The sequence below is a fragment of the Tupaia chinensis genome, unplaced genomic scaffold (genome assembly GCF_000334495.1).
Source record: "Tupaia chinensis unplaced genomic scaffold, TupChi_1.0 Scaffold138812_1, whole genome shotgun sequence".
Classification (NCBI taxonomy): Eukaryota; Metazoa; Chordata; class Mammalia; order Scandentia; family Tupaiidae; genus Tupaia; species Tupaia belangeri.
In genome coordinates, this window is record NW_006198705.1 from 1,170,925 (window position 1) to 1,185,223 (window position 14,299).

Consider the following 14,299-nt stretch of genomic DNA (forward strand, 5'->3'; position numbering starts at 1 on the left):
CGGGTCCAGTGGCTTAAACTCACGCCAGGCGCATGTGCATGTGTGCCCAAGATCTCAAGAGGAGAATGGAGAAGAAGGGATTGCAGCGTGGCAATCCCCCCTGGGGGGTGATTTCTCGCTTTCTGTCTGTCTCTCTCTGTCTGTCTGGCGAGTGCACGTGCCCTATAGCAAAAATCTCTCCACAAAAATTAAAAAAAAAACAAAGAAATTACTCAACCCCTTCAGGGAGAGTCCACACCTTTGGTGTTATGTGAGCAAGAGAATATCACCATACCTACAGCAAACTCTAGATTTTTTCCAAGCCTACTGTCAGTTTGGGCGAGACTTGACTTCTTTTTTTTTTTTTTTGGAGATATTTTCACTGTAGGGCGCGTGCGCTCGCCAGACAGACAGAGACACAGAGACAGAAAGCGAGAAATCACCCCCCAGGGGGGATGGTCACGCCGCAATCCCTTCTCCTCCATTCTCCTCTCGGGATCTTGGACACGCACGCACACGCGCCCGGCGTGAGTTTTAAGCCACCGGGTCCGGGACACGAACCGCGGTCGACTACGTGGGAGTCCAGCGACATAGCCATTACGCTAACTGCTGGTTCCCGAGACTTGACTTCTTGACTTCTCATTTTACAAAGTAATCAGTAACTTAGTCAGCCGTGAAATCTCTGGTCATTCCTTGATTATGTGTAAAATTCATCTAATTAGTTAGGCTGTCTGGGTTTAGAGGGTTATTAGAAAAAGAATACAATTGAGAGAATTTGTCCACAGAATGACCTCTTTGGCATTGTTAAATTAAACTATTTTGGCCTAACCTATTAAATAGTAAGATTGAACTATGTAATAGTTAAACTATTCCGGCTTCTGGATAAGCCCAAATGGTACATGTGAGGCTGTTTTCTGAGCTGGTTGCTAGGTTACAGCCAATCACAGCAGCTAGGCTTCAGTCAATCACAGGCATCCTGCCTTTTAAATCATGCTAATGCTTTCTCTGCCTCACTCCCTCACTTACATTTTTTGTATGACACTTTCCTGTTCGGCCGACTTAAATGCCGAGTTGACCACAAGGCTGGCTGGAGTTATCCGGAAGTCCAGGGACAACTGCTCAATTTAAATCATGTTAAGATTTACTCTATTAAAACTCTATTCTATTAAATTGGCTGGTTTATTTTTCTTTTCACAGCATCATAAAATATTGTTCATTGGGACCAGCAGTTAGCGTAATGGCTATGTCGCTGGACTCCCATGTAGTCGACTGCGGTTTGCGTCCCAGACCCGGTGGCTTAGAACTCACACCGGGCGCGTGTGTGTGCATGCCCAAGATCCCGAGAGGAGAATGGAGGAGAAGGGATTGCAGCGTGGCCATCCTCCCTGGGGGGGTGATTTCTCGCTTTCTGTCTCTCTGTCTCTCTCTGTCTGGCGAGCGCACGCGCCCTGTAGCGAAAACCTCTCAGAAAACAAACAAACAAACAAACAAACAAAAAACTGTATTCTATTAAATTGGCTGGTTTATTTTTCTTTTCACAGCATCATAAAATATTGTTCATTAATTCAAGTTGGGAAAGTAGAGGAGGGGGATGTTGTTAGAGGTCCGAAGGGAAAAAGGAGAGATCGAATGAGGACAGAAAATTTACAAAGTATTGATATTTGGGCCAGCAGGTGGCATGGAGGTAAAAGCAGCTGGATCTCAAATGGCCAACTTAGTGGTTCGAGTCTCAGACCCGGTAGCTTGAAAATCATGCGGGGTGCATGTGCGTGTGTGTGCCCAAAATCCCAAGAGAAGAATGGACGAGTAGTGATTTCAGCATGGGCATCACCCTCAAGGGCTGATTTTTCACTTCCGTTTCTACCCTCTTTTTGTGCCTCCCTCCAGTGAACTTAGGCACCCTGTATCAAAAGCTTAAAAAAAAAGTATTGATAATAAAAAATATATTTATCTCCCACAGGACTTCCTACATTCAACATCAAATCTCTTTTGCTTCTTTTGAAGAAAGACACATCTTAAACATTGCTGCATTACATTGAGACATTATGCGGGTGGGGAAAGGATTCATAGCACAATAAACCACATGTGCCCATACTGAGAAGTGACTATTTCTTTAGTTTCATAAGAAATCATTTCTATTTTCATAAACTAATAGGGGAATGTGATCTATTGTTGCTTATTTGGGTCTGTGTTTATCGCCTGGTTAAGTTAAGTTTTCTTTTATTTTTTGGAGAGGTTTTTGCTATAGGGCGCGTGCACTCACCAGAAAGAGACAGAGAGCGAGAAATCACACCCCCCCGCCCCCAAGGGGGATGGCCATGTCACAATCCCTTCTCCTCCATTCTCCTCTTGGGATCTTGGGCATGCACGCACATGCGCCCGGCGTGAGTTTAAGCCACTGGGTCCAGGACTCGAACCTTGGTCAACTACATGGGAGTCCAGCGACATAGCCATTACGCCAACTGCTGGTCCCTAAGTCAAGTTTTCTACTATAAAAATTAAAGAGGTAAAAATTAAAGTAAGCCCCTGATATAGCCCAAGTGTATTCAATCATTTCAGAGTCTCGGTGGTCTCAGAGGCAGGCCAGAACTATTACTGTGGTCCTGCAAAACCTATTCAGCTTGGGTAGTTCTCTTATCCTGCTTCCATATAAAGACTCGTTGGGAAGATGCCAATAATCTCTATTTTATGTCCTAAGTACACAATCACTTTCCCTTTGGTGACTTGAATGAAGCAAAAATGTAAAAGGTAGAGTATTTACCCAGGATGCACCTGGGGAAAAAAAAATCTAAAACAGAACAACAAACAAACAAAACCCAAAACCATTAAGCAGCCTTGCAAATAAAGCAGAAAACTTTCGCCAGTCAGCACCATTTCTCACGACAAAAAGTCTACTCACCTCATAGCAAGCTACACAAAAAACTAAAACTGCAAAAATCATTACTTTAAAAAAAAGCACCTGCAAGACTAAAAAAAGAATGTAGCCAGGTCTGTTCTGAGAAAGTACAGGTCTTTCCAGCGGATGCATTAAGTGAGATAAAAACCTTAGGGCTGAAGTAGGGGGAGAAAGTTGGGACCATTAAGAATGTAACTTTCAGATAATCAATGCCTGAAAGTTTTAAACGTTTCTTTAGAGACAAGAACTACTTCAACCCCGTGACCTAGGTTATCAATCATTTCCTTCGAGCAAAACAAATTCCCAAGCATGTCCTAAGTGCATAGCTATTTGCATATACAACACCAGCAGGCATGCGGACTCGGAGATTCACCTTGACATGGAGCATCTCTCTTAACTTATCACCAGCCTCTGTCTTCTCCCCAGACTGCCAAGGCATGCAAGGGTGGGCACCCCAAGCCAGCCCACCCATATGCTACCCCCACATCTCACCTGCCCATTATCACCTTATTTTCTTTTTAAACCACGTTTCCTTGTTGGGACCACCACCTTGTTGGTGTAATGGCTACATCACTGGACTCCCATATAGCCAACCACGGTTCAAGACCCGGACCCAGTGGCTTGAACTCACATTGGGCAAGTGTACATGCATGCCAAAGAATCTGAGAGAATGGAGGAGAAGGGAATGAGGCATGGCTGTTTCCCCCGGGGGGGGGATTTCTCACTTTCTGTCTCTCTGTCTCTCTCTGTCTTACTGGCGAGGGCATATGCCCTATAGCAAAAACCTCTCAAAAATAAAAAAAAATGTTTCCTTGTTAAGCTTTGCCTTTCTACCACCTCTCTGTCACATGCCCTTAATTTCATTCTTTCAATATTATCTCAATGAACTCTAAGTTATTACTCATATCCTTTTGCTTTATTAAATTGTACTCAGTTACTTCATTAGCTCAGACAGTGGGCCACTGGTTGATAGCTGGCCTTTTTCATTACAGTGGTGATTGTCCTGTTTGATCTGTAGCCTCAATCTAGGAAAACATGACCATTTATTTACACCTTGTTCCCACTGCAGGAAAAACTCAAGCATACTTACACAAAGATGCACAGTAAAATAACACAAATTATGGAGATAAACAAATAAACAAACAAACAAACAAAAAACAGGACAAAGGAGAAATTAAAGTAGGGAGGTTAAGATGAAGCTAAGAGAGAGGTCAGAATGTCAAGTGTGTGTTGTCAGGCCCACACACGAATCACTTATATCAGTGGTGGAAAAATTATAGCCCACTGGCTGAATCTGGCCCACCATCTGTTTCTATTAATAAAGTTTTATTGGAAGACAGCCATGCCTATTCATTTCCATGGTATTTATGGCTCCCTTTGCACTACAATGGCAACGTGGCTGCTACAGAGACCATATGGCTTGCAAAGCCTAAAATATTTACTACTGACCATTTACACAAAACGATTGCAAAAGCTTGGATTATGTGATTCTGTACCTAAGAGATAAAAGCAAAGCATTTTCCTAGAATAAGTACACTCGTTGTATGGTGGAAGAGAACATTCTACTATAAAGACCTCGCTGTATATAATCTAATGTAAAAAGTCCTTAGAATAATTTTTTTAAGAGGGATTTTTGCCATAGGGCACATGCACTCAAGAGAAAGACAGAGAGACAGAAAGCAAGAAATGACCTCCCAGAGGGCATAGCCATAGCACAATCCCTTCTCCTTCAGTCTCCTCTTGGGATTTTGGGTACATATGCAAATACACCCGGTATGAGTTTCAAGTCTCCGGGTCCAGGACTCAAACTGCGGTTAGTCATGTGGGTGTCCAGCGACATAACCATTATGCCATCTACTGATCCCCTTAACATATTTTTTTATTTTTTGCTGAGATTTATATTTTTATTTATTTTTTAAATGTTTTTTATATACATTCAATGACATTGTTTAGCTTACAAAGTGAACATTTCAATATGTGAACGTTTCTCCCCAGTCCAGTTGATCAAAATATCTTCAACCAATAACACCACACCTCCCCATCCTGTCAATGCTCTGCCTCTGTATCCCTCCTCCAAATGTCCTTTCTTAGGTCCCACTCCTCCATAATTTTTAACAGTAAATAGAGCAAGAGGTTGCCCAGGGCCAATAGTATAATGTCACAACACAAGTCAATGAGACAGTCCTATTAAGTCCTCAGGAAAGTCTTCGTGTACTTTTCTTTGTTTTTCTATGCAAAAATGCATTGTGGCCTTCCCAACCACCCAATGCAATCCATGAGGCTGAAATTGCAGTTCAGGTGCAATTTACTCCTGACCTGACTTAATTCAAGGATAGTTTCTGGAGGCGGCAAATGACAGCCCCATGTGCAGCTCTTCTCGACCCTCCTTCCTTACCACCAGGAGACGTGGTTAATGGGTCAAGGTGTTCCCTTCTATGGAAGCCCCAGGTATCCTCAGAAGTCCTCTCCAGTTCTCTGGCAGCCTCAACCAATCATTAGGAGTTGGCATGCAAGATAAAACCAATAGGCCATCTTTGCCCTAAGGCAATGTTCCATGAACGCTCACTCTCCCAGCTGGGATGGGGTGAGACTGAGGTTAGACTGCTGAGTTCCTGAAGCACAGCTATTCTATTTGCCAAAAGGCAGAGCCTAGGCCCCTCAATGGCTGTGCATGTTGGACTGGATTACCCTTCTCTTGAGAGAACAGGAGCCTGGCCCGCATGGCTGCCAGGCGAGAAGACCCCGTCAGGCCTGCACGTAGGTGAGTGAGAGTGACTGATAGCAGCATCAGGAGTCTCCTCAAGAAAAGAGCTGAGAACCTGCCCCTCTGCCCAGACTGACGGGGTCAGGGCCACAGGGAACGGCAGGGACATTCTGTCTGGAAATGCGTAAGCCCAAAAACATGTTTAAGGAAACAGAATCCTCAGACGTCATCACCTAACCCTGTCATATATAGGAGCAGACGTCAACAAGATGAAAAGCAGTTAAAGCATGAGATTATTTTGGTGCAAAAAATGTTGAAGTCCACGCATACTTTTTTTTATAACGTGCATTCTCCATGAACTTTGTTCCTAGTCATGATAGAGCACATATGCACGCAGGGCAGAGGGTGCATCCCCCTAGGGCTCTCTCCTGCTGTGATGCCCTTCTTCCAACCTTCCAGCTTGCAGAGACCCTGGGTATGTGCACACACACATCCAGTGTGTTTTCGTGTCGACGGGGCCAGGGACTGAAACTGCTAGGCACGTGGCTTCTGGCTCCTCTGCTTGGTGTGTGGCTGACTGTTCCACAGAGGTTGGACCTCCGTGAACCTTTTGAGGACCCCACGTATGTTCCTGAAGACCCCACGTATGTTCCCAAAGAACTCTCCAAGCAACAGAAGTTCCAAAATGAAAGCAAATAAACTGGAACATATTACTCGTAAGGAACTTCAACTCATGGGCAGGGCCCATGGCATAGTGGTTAAGGTGGGTGGATTCCACGATCTAGAACCACGCAGTGTGAGTCTTGGACCCAGTGGTCTGAGAAACATGGCAGGTGTGCATGTGCAGGTGTGTATGTGAGGGTGTGCACCTAAAATCCCCAAACGAGGAAGAAATGGAGAGGAGATTTTGGCATGGCCATTCCCCAAGGGAGGGAGCTTTCTCTCCTCCTCCTTTCTGTCTTTCTCTGAGAGCGCGCACACACTCCCTGTCAAATTAAAGAAAAGAAAAAAGAAAAAGAAACTACAATACAACTCCATGAAATGATGCTTGAGGATGACAAAACTGTCCATTGTTAATTTAGAAGTTAATATCTATAGCCTTTTCCTACGCCCACTCCATGTTTGTGACTATAAAACTATGTCACGAACTGATGATATTTCCAAAGACCAAAAATGTAGGTTACCTAAAAAAAAAAAGTCTTTACTATGCAAGTTTATGAGAATTAGAACTATTGTTATTGTACCACACTGGAAATTGCTACTTAATTTATATCTGACTCCTACGCATGTTAGCCAAGGGAGAAAGAAGGAGAAAACAAATCATAAATGATCTTCTAGTATTCTCAATTCCCAGCTGATCTTTTCGCGGGTGATGAAAAAGAGCACCAAACTAGTGAACCGTAACATAGCCACACCTAAAACTCTCCTCTCTTTTTTATTTTGGAGAGGTTTTCACTATAGGGCGTGTATGCTCGCCAGATAGACAGAGAGAGACAGAGAGACAGAAAGCGAGAAATTACCCTCCCAGGGGGGATGGCCATGCCACGATCCCTTCTCCTCCATTCTCCTCTCAGGATCTTGGGCACGCATGCACACGCGCCCAGCGTGAGTTTCAAGCCACCGGGTCCAGGATGTGAACCGCGGTCGACTATGTGGGAGTCCAGTGACATAACCATTATGCTAACTGCTGGTCCCATCAAAACTCTCCTCTCTTTATGGGTTTGGAGTTGTCTCCTAGAAAGCACCAACTACAAGCAAGGGAGGCATAATCATATTGGACAACAAGGTTAATGCAGCCAACTGCATTGGAAGACATTTTTTCTTCCTCCTAAAAAGACCAAAGACCATCCAATCTTGCCATTTATTCTTCCAGTACCAATGCTTAAGAGTTCAATTCCAGACAACCTGAGATCACATCTGGGCACATGAGAACATGGAAAAAGCTGGACTCTGTATGGCCTTAGATCCAGGAAAGAAGGAAAACTTCTAAAGAGTCAAAGAAAACGCCAAGTTCAAGTAATCTGTACTTGGTATGCTCTTCTAGAACTAAGAAAGGGATACACAATTATGCCCTGGATTTGGCAGTACACAGAATATCAAGGCAGAAAACTCTGGAGGAAAATTGAAACTGCTCCCTACTAGCTGGGGGCTGATTCTCAACTTCTCCAAGCAATTCTGCCACCTTCCATGTCTCAGACGTGCACTGAGCCCAAACTGGAGACCAGGATGGAGTGAGCGCTGGATGCATCACCCGTAAAAGCTCTTTTACAACAGTGGAGGCCTGAAAGGTTACGCTTGCCAAAGACTGCCATACCAAACAACCAGCACGCATAGTGCCTTCTCCAGAACCTCTTAGGCGACAATAGTTTAGCTAATTTTTTTTCAAGTCATGTTACTTACGTAATGCATACAAGGTGAGAATTATTCCAGCCAGGCAAAATCCTTCGAAGAACCTGAGCGTGCTGAACATTGTCACGTTCACAGACAGCGCCACCGTCAGTCCAAAGATCAGAATGAAGATGATGGAAAACAACAGCACTGGCCGCCGGCCCACCCTGCAGGGGAAGAGGGAAGCAGTGAAGTATTATTAGACAAGATGGAGGTGTTGGATGGCGATGCCCAGGACCCAGCACACTCGATATACATGGAATGCATACTCAACTAAGTCTTCATCCTATCTAGACCCACTTCACCTAGACCATGGAATGTGAGGGGTAGAAAGACCCTCTGGGTAGATGCAGCCCAACCCCCTCACTTGCAGAGAGCAAACCGCTCCCGGGTTAGAAAATTGAGATATGAACCAACCCTGCTGCAGAGTCTATTTCTGAGTATATACAGGGATGATCCAAGGCACAAAATCAGTAATAACTCCCCAAACATAAACCTTGACACACCCAGCATAAAACGTCTTGAGAATGTGCTGCCCTTTGGAACTAGCTCGAAAGTCAACATGGGCGCCGAGCTTAACAGCTTTATTTCCTGTCTCCCTGAGTGGAGTGCCTGACCTCTCATGTGGCCCATCAGAGAGCGAAGGCCACGCCGTCTGTTGGTTTGTTTCGGTGACATGACAAGAAGCACTTTTTAAGGGATCACAGGCTAAGCTAAGATGACTTGAACTTAATTTTTTTTCTATTATTTATTTAACTTTTATTTATCATTATTATTTAATTTGCAATAGGGCGTAGGTGCTCACCAGAGAGAAGTGGGAGGTGGGGGGTGGGGGACGAGAAAGCAAGCCACCAGGTCTGGGACTCGAATCGCAGGCGTCCATGTGGGAGTCCAGTACCTCAACCACCACTCTATTTGTTGGCCCTATGGCTTGAACTTTAAATAACTTCCATGGGCCTGAGAGTGAGGGAACTGGGAAACCCACTGGCAATGAGGAGTGGAAGGGAACCCCGGCCTCTGTGTTTCAGGATAGGGCCTCAGGCATGCTAAATTGATGAATCATAGAGCTGGCTGGTGCTAGATCAGTGGCCATTAGGGGGCGATGGCTACCAGGTGGGTAGCCACGTCTAGGGATGGCTGGGAGGACAGCAGGGCATGGCCACCAGAAATGGTCAGGTCACCAGTTCACCCTGCTCCCATGTTAACTTTCCACCTTTCCTTTCATTAACTCATCAGAAATAAAACTCCAATATAGTTCTATCAAATAAATTAATATAACACAACTGGCTTAGACTACAAGGATAGCTCACAGAGAAATTGGGACATGGTGGATGCTATTTACCAGGAGAATAAAAAGGGGTGGATCGAGACCTAGTACTCCTAATATCACTCAGGGTAGCTATATGGCTTGAACTGTCCTAGACGGATTTAGGACAGGGCATCTACATGCTTTGAAATGCTCAAAAAAGGCAAATATAGGAAAACAAGAACTAGATTCATGGTTGCCCAGAGCTGGGAGCAAAAATGGGGAGTAGTGTAAATGGGTCCATTCCCATCATCCTTTGAGGGTAACGGAAACGCTTACAATGGAGCGTGGTGATGGCTGGAACATTCTGTAAACACGCTAGGACTCATTGAATGGTGCGTTCATAATGGATGAGTTCTATGGTATGGAACTGATCTCTCAATAAAACTGTTAAAAAAAAAAAGTAATAACCAGTAAGGCTGGTCTTGGCCTATGAAGGAGATGGAGGTCAATTTAAGAAAATGCAAGGAAAGGATCAACAGGACAGAGTTTCATCCAGAACCCTGTAAGGTTCCAACCATCGCCATTAGCATCTCAGGCTTCGTGACACACGGTCAAGTCCATGAGTCTTATATTGATACCAATCAGATTAACCATCTCATCCAGAGATATTAGCCATGACAGCCCTTGGTCAATGCTGAGGCATGAAGCCCTTCCCTGGTAAGACTGTCTGGATGATTTTCTCCAAACTCAACTCATCTACAGAAAGAAATGTAAAATATGGCTTAGTGGTTTTCTAAAACGAAGGAAAGCAAACGAAAGCGAATGAATCCATTTTTCTTTTCCCTTGCTTCCCATGTCTGTAAGGTGGGGGATAACCCTCCTACTGTGCAGAGTTGTTGAGATCGTTCATTAAGGGAGATGGTGGATGTAAACCCAGAGCCTGGACAAAGTGAACCATGTGATGTTTAAGCTTATTCCTCCCTGCATTTCTACAGCCCTGATGTTCACCACATGGTTTGCCCTGTCTTGATACTTTAGAACTATGTGATCTTGGGGAAGGCCCAGGTTGTTTGAATGAGCCTCATCAAGTAACACCTACCTAACAGGGTTGCTGTGGATACTTGCAAGTGACTTAGCAAGTGTTGGATACAGGTTAGCTACAAGAGTGGGTGTTTTAGCTAGCTAAACTGGCTCCCCTGAGCAGGATCTCCTCCTAGATGACTGGTACAATCACACCCCCCATCTGCGACACAGAGGTCTTTACCTGAGACTCTGTGGTAGATAGAATAATGGCCCTCAAAGATGCCCACATCCTAATCCTCACAACCTGAGATATTTTACCTTTTATGGCAGAAGAGATTCCACAGATGTGATTAAGGTTAGGGACCTCGGGATGAGGTGACTTTCCAGCTAGGCGCAATCTATTTTAATTAAGAGGAGGACCTGGCTGGAGGACCAGAGAGACAGCAGGGTGAGCAGATCTGGTTCACTATGGCTGGCTATGAAGAGGAAGGAAGGGGCCGTGAGCCATAGAATGCAAGTGGACTCTACAAGCAAAAAAAAAAAAAAAAAGGCAAGAAAACAGATTCTGTGCTAGAGCCTCTGAATGGAATGCAGCCCTGCTGACACCCCGAGTTTTGCCGGTGAGGCCCCTGATGGATTTGTAAAGTACAGAACTGTTGTTGAAGTCACCAGGCTATAGGCATTTGTCATGGCAGCCATAGAGAACTGATACAGGGTCTTGGCAAGAAACAGGGATCCTACTCTAAGGAAGTAAAGGGAAATTTTTTTTAGAAGAGACACAGAGAAAGAAACAGGTAGACAGAGAAAGAGAAAAGATCCACCCCCAGGCTCAGCCAGCCCCGGATCATGGGCGTGTGTATGCCTGACATGTACAGGCAGGTCTCAGGTTGTGAACCTGGAACCCTCCTATGTGGGTGGCCTCACAGAACATGGTATTTCATCACTGTGCTGCCATCCAGCACCCCCAATGGGAGTTGTTTTGTTTTGTTTTTGCCATAGGGCACATGTACTTGCTGGAGATGAAGACAGGGAAAGTGAGAAATCACTCCCAAAAGGGATAGCCATGCTGTGATCCCTTCTCTTACATTTTCCTCCCAAGATCTTGGGCACACATGCACATATGCCTGGTGTGATTTTCAAGTTACCAGGTGCGGGATCTGAACTGTGGTCCATCATGTGGGTGTGTGTCCAGCACCCTAACCACTACATCACCTGCTGGTCCCTCAATGGGAGATTTTAATAAAAGGATTATTTATAAAAGACTGGGCCAGGTGGCTGGACAGTAGTTCAGCTGTAGCATAACCTCTTCAAGGCCGATCCTCAGGGGTCAGAAGACCTCCTTGAACACGCATAGCACATGCATGTGAAGGATGGGGTACTGTCTCTCTGACTCTCTTTGTCATTCTTGCTTATGGAAGAAACAAACCAACCAACAAAAGAAAGAACAGACTATGACAGAACCCGCAAGGGACAGTGTCCAAACGTGTAGCTCTTATCTAAGGTGAGGGGACTTGAGGGACAGGATGGTGTGGACTCCAGAGGCAGACACTGCATGCAGGAGCCCTGGACAGGAGGCGGCTGCCCTTCCAGCCCACAGAGATCAGGCACCCCTGTGGAGTGCACCTGGTGCTCCCCATGCTCAGCCAGGAGCGGGAGGGTGAGTGTCCCGTAGTGCAGTCTCCCAGGCACCCTACCTTGTCTCTCTCTCTCTCCCCCGTGGAGTGCACCTGGTGCTCCCCATGCTCAGCCAGGAGCGGGAGGGTGAGTGTCCCGTAGTGCAGTCTCCCAGGGTGGGCTGGAGAAGGCCGAGTGCTGCTGGGGCCCCTTATCAGGGCAAACCAAGGGAGCAAAGGCTGGAGACAGAGAGAGGTCCTGCTGGACCCAGTGACCTGCCACCCACCCATGAGCTGAGCTCAAACATCATTTAACAAGACACCCTTCCTGTCGACAACAGTAATTCTGTAAAGAAAGAAGTGTGCTGCTTAAGGGTGCTTCTCTGCTGACTGCAGCCTTAGAAAGCTTACCCATGACTGGATCAACTTCCCCCATGCCCCATGAACCAGGCCACCAGCTGTGAGGTCCGCAGTTCCCTTTAAGTGAATTTATTTCCTTTGAAGCAAGACTTCAGCAGGGAGGATAATGCCAAAACCAAACCCAAAACGAAACAAAACAACAAAAAGTGGGGTTGGAAAACACCAGATTTTCAAGCTCGAATGAAGTCCCACTCAAGAGGTTCAAGAAGTCACAAGCCAAAGCAGCCTGTCCCTGGCTCCCTAGGCACCCCGCCCCCATACTCATGCAGCGCTGACCCTTGGAAAAGCAGCTACAGAGGAGTAGGTTTGCAACATCAGACTTCTGCTTACTCACAGAGTGAAAGATCCCATGTCATCAGGGAGGCACGCTCGTGTACGTGCAAGAATTAAAAACAAAACAAAAGAGTCACAGCAACAACCTTCACACACTTTATGCCTGTAAAGACTGAGGCACTGGGGCCAGCAGATGGTGTACTGGTTACGTTGCAGGATTCCCACCTGACCGACCATGGTTCAAGTCCTAGACCAGGTAGCTTGAAACTCATGCCGAGTGCATGTGTGTGCATGCCCAAAGTCCTGGGAAAAGAATGGAAGAGGAGCAGGGATTGTGGTATGGACATCCCCTCCATGGGGAGTGCATAATTTCTCACTTTCCCTCTCACTGTCTCTGTCACTTTCTCTGGTGAGCATACGCGCCCTAAGGTTAAGAACTTTAAAAATAAATAATAAAGGCCGAGGCATGAATAAAAGCCATATTTATTTTCCTATTAAATCATTTCTTGAATAAGGGCATTAAAGCCCAGGTTTGCATTTTTTAGAAAGAAGGTGTCATAGATTATATTAGTATGATCTTAATCTATTTCAATGTAGATTTGGGGGAAACAGTATCTTTTAGATCACCTTGCACTAAAAACCTATGAAATCAAGTATTTGGCTTATAAAACCCTACACCCTCCTTCACCAAAAACAGCTTCCAGAAGGAGACCCCTAGCCTATGTCTGAGCGTCTCACGGCTTCTCTGTTACTACCCAGAGGGAACGTGTCCATGAGAAACCTTCACAAACGATGACTAAGCAGATTCTGTGCACACAGGAAATCACATTATATATTAGCCCAAGGAACTTTCAAACAGCCACAGCTCCTGGAAAGAAATTTCCACAACTTTAAAGTGGTCTCTGAACCATCTGCCGCGGTCCTGCAGGCTCCTGCCTCGTCAGCGTTAGCAACTAACCAGGTGACAGTGTGCATGCCAGAGACTTGCAGGGGATGCTCTGTCTCTCTTTCAGCCCTCGCTATTTCATCAGGCCCAAGATGTCCTGATGCACACCAGAACATTCCTTTAAAGATAAAGACGTAGACGTAGAGGGGGTGAACAAGCACACCACGCCTCTCTCCCCTCACTGTCCCACGGCTCGAAACTCCCATCAGCATTGTGCAATTGCCCTCCTGCTTGGACAGATCACCGTCGCTTCCTGTGACCACAGGGAGCCTTAAATAAAAATGTCGCCCCAGAGTGCTAGGGGAGAGGCAGGCTCTGGAGCCAAGTCCTAGTTTCAAGTCCTGACTTTCCAGCTGAAAGCTGAGGAAACGTGCGGATTTTACTTCAACTTCTGTGCTTTAGTTTTTCAACTATGAAACAGAGGCACTAAGAGCAGCTACCTAATGGGGTGCTGTGAGCAGGTATGGGGGTATTTATTTAGCACAGTGCCTAGCACACAGGAATCAATCACTGATAGCTGCTGGGACCAGCAGTTAGCGTAATGGCTATATCACTGGACTCCCATGTAGTCAACCGCAGTTTGAGTCCCAGACTTGGTGGCTTAAACTCACGCCGGGCGCATGTGCGTGCGTGCCCAAGATCCTGAGAGGAGAATGGAGGAGAAGGGATTGTGGAGTGGCCATCCCCCCTGGGGGGTGATTTCTCGCTTTCTGTCTCTCTGTCTCTCTCTGTCTTTCTGGCAAGTGCACGTGCCCTATAGCAAAAACCTCTCAAAAAAAAAAAAAAAGCAACCTTTCGCACCTTACGT

The 14,299-nt window shown here is 45.7% G+C and overlaps 1 protein-coding gene across 1 annotated transcript in view; it reads right to left on the minus strand.

Moving 5' to 3' along the window:
• SLC22A23 (solute carrier family 22 member 23) overlaps window positions 1-14,299 on the minus strand; it is a gene marked incomplete at its 5' end in the record, with an annotated part of 233,938 nt that overhangs the window by 155,015 nt on the left and 64,624 nt on the right. Inside the window, 1 exon segment of the mRNA XM_006172283.2 lies at window positions 7,980-8,134. Within this exon segment, the coding sequence (XP_006172345.2) occupies window positions 7,980-8,134 (155 nt within the window).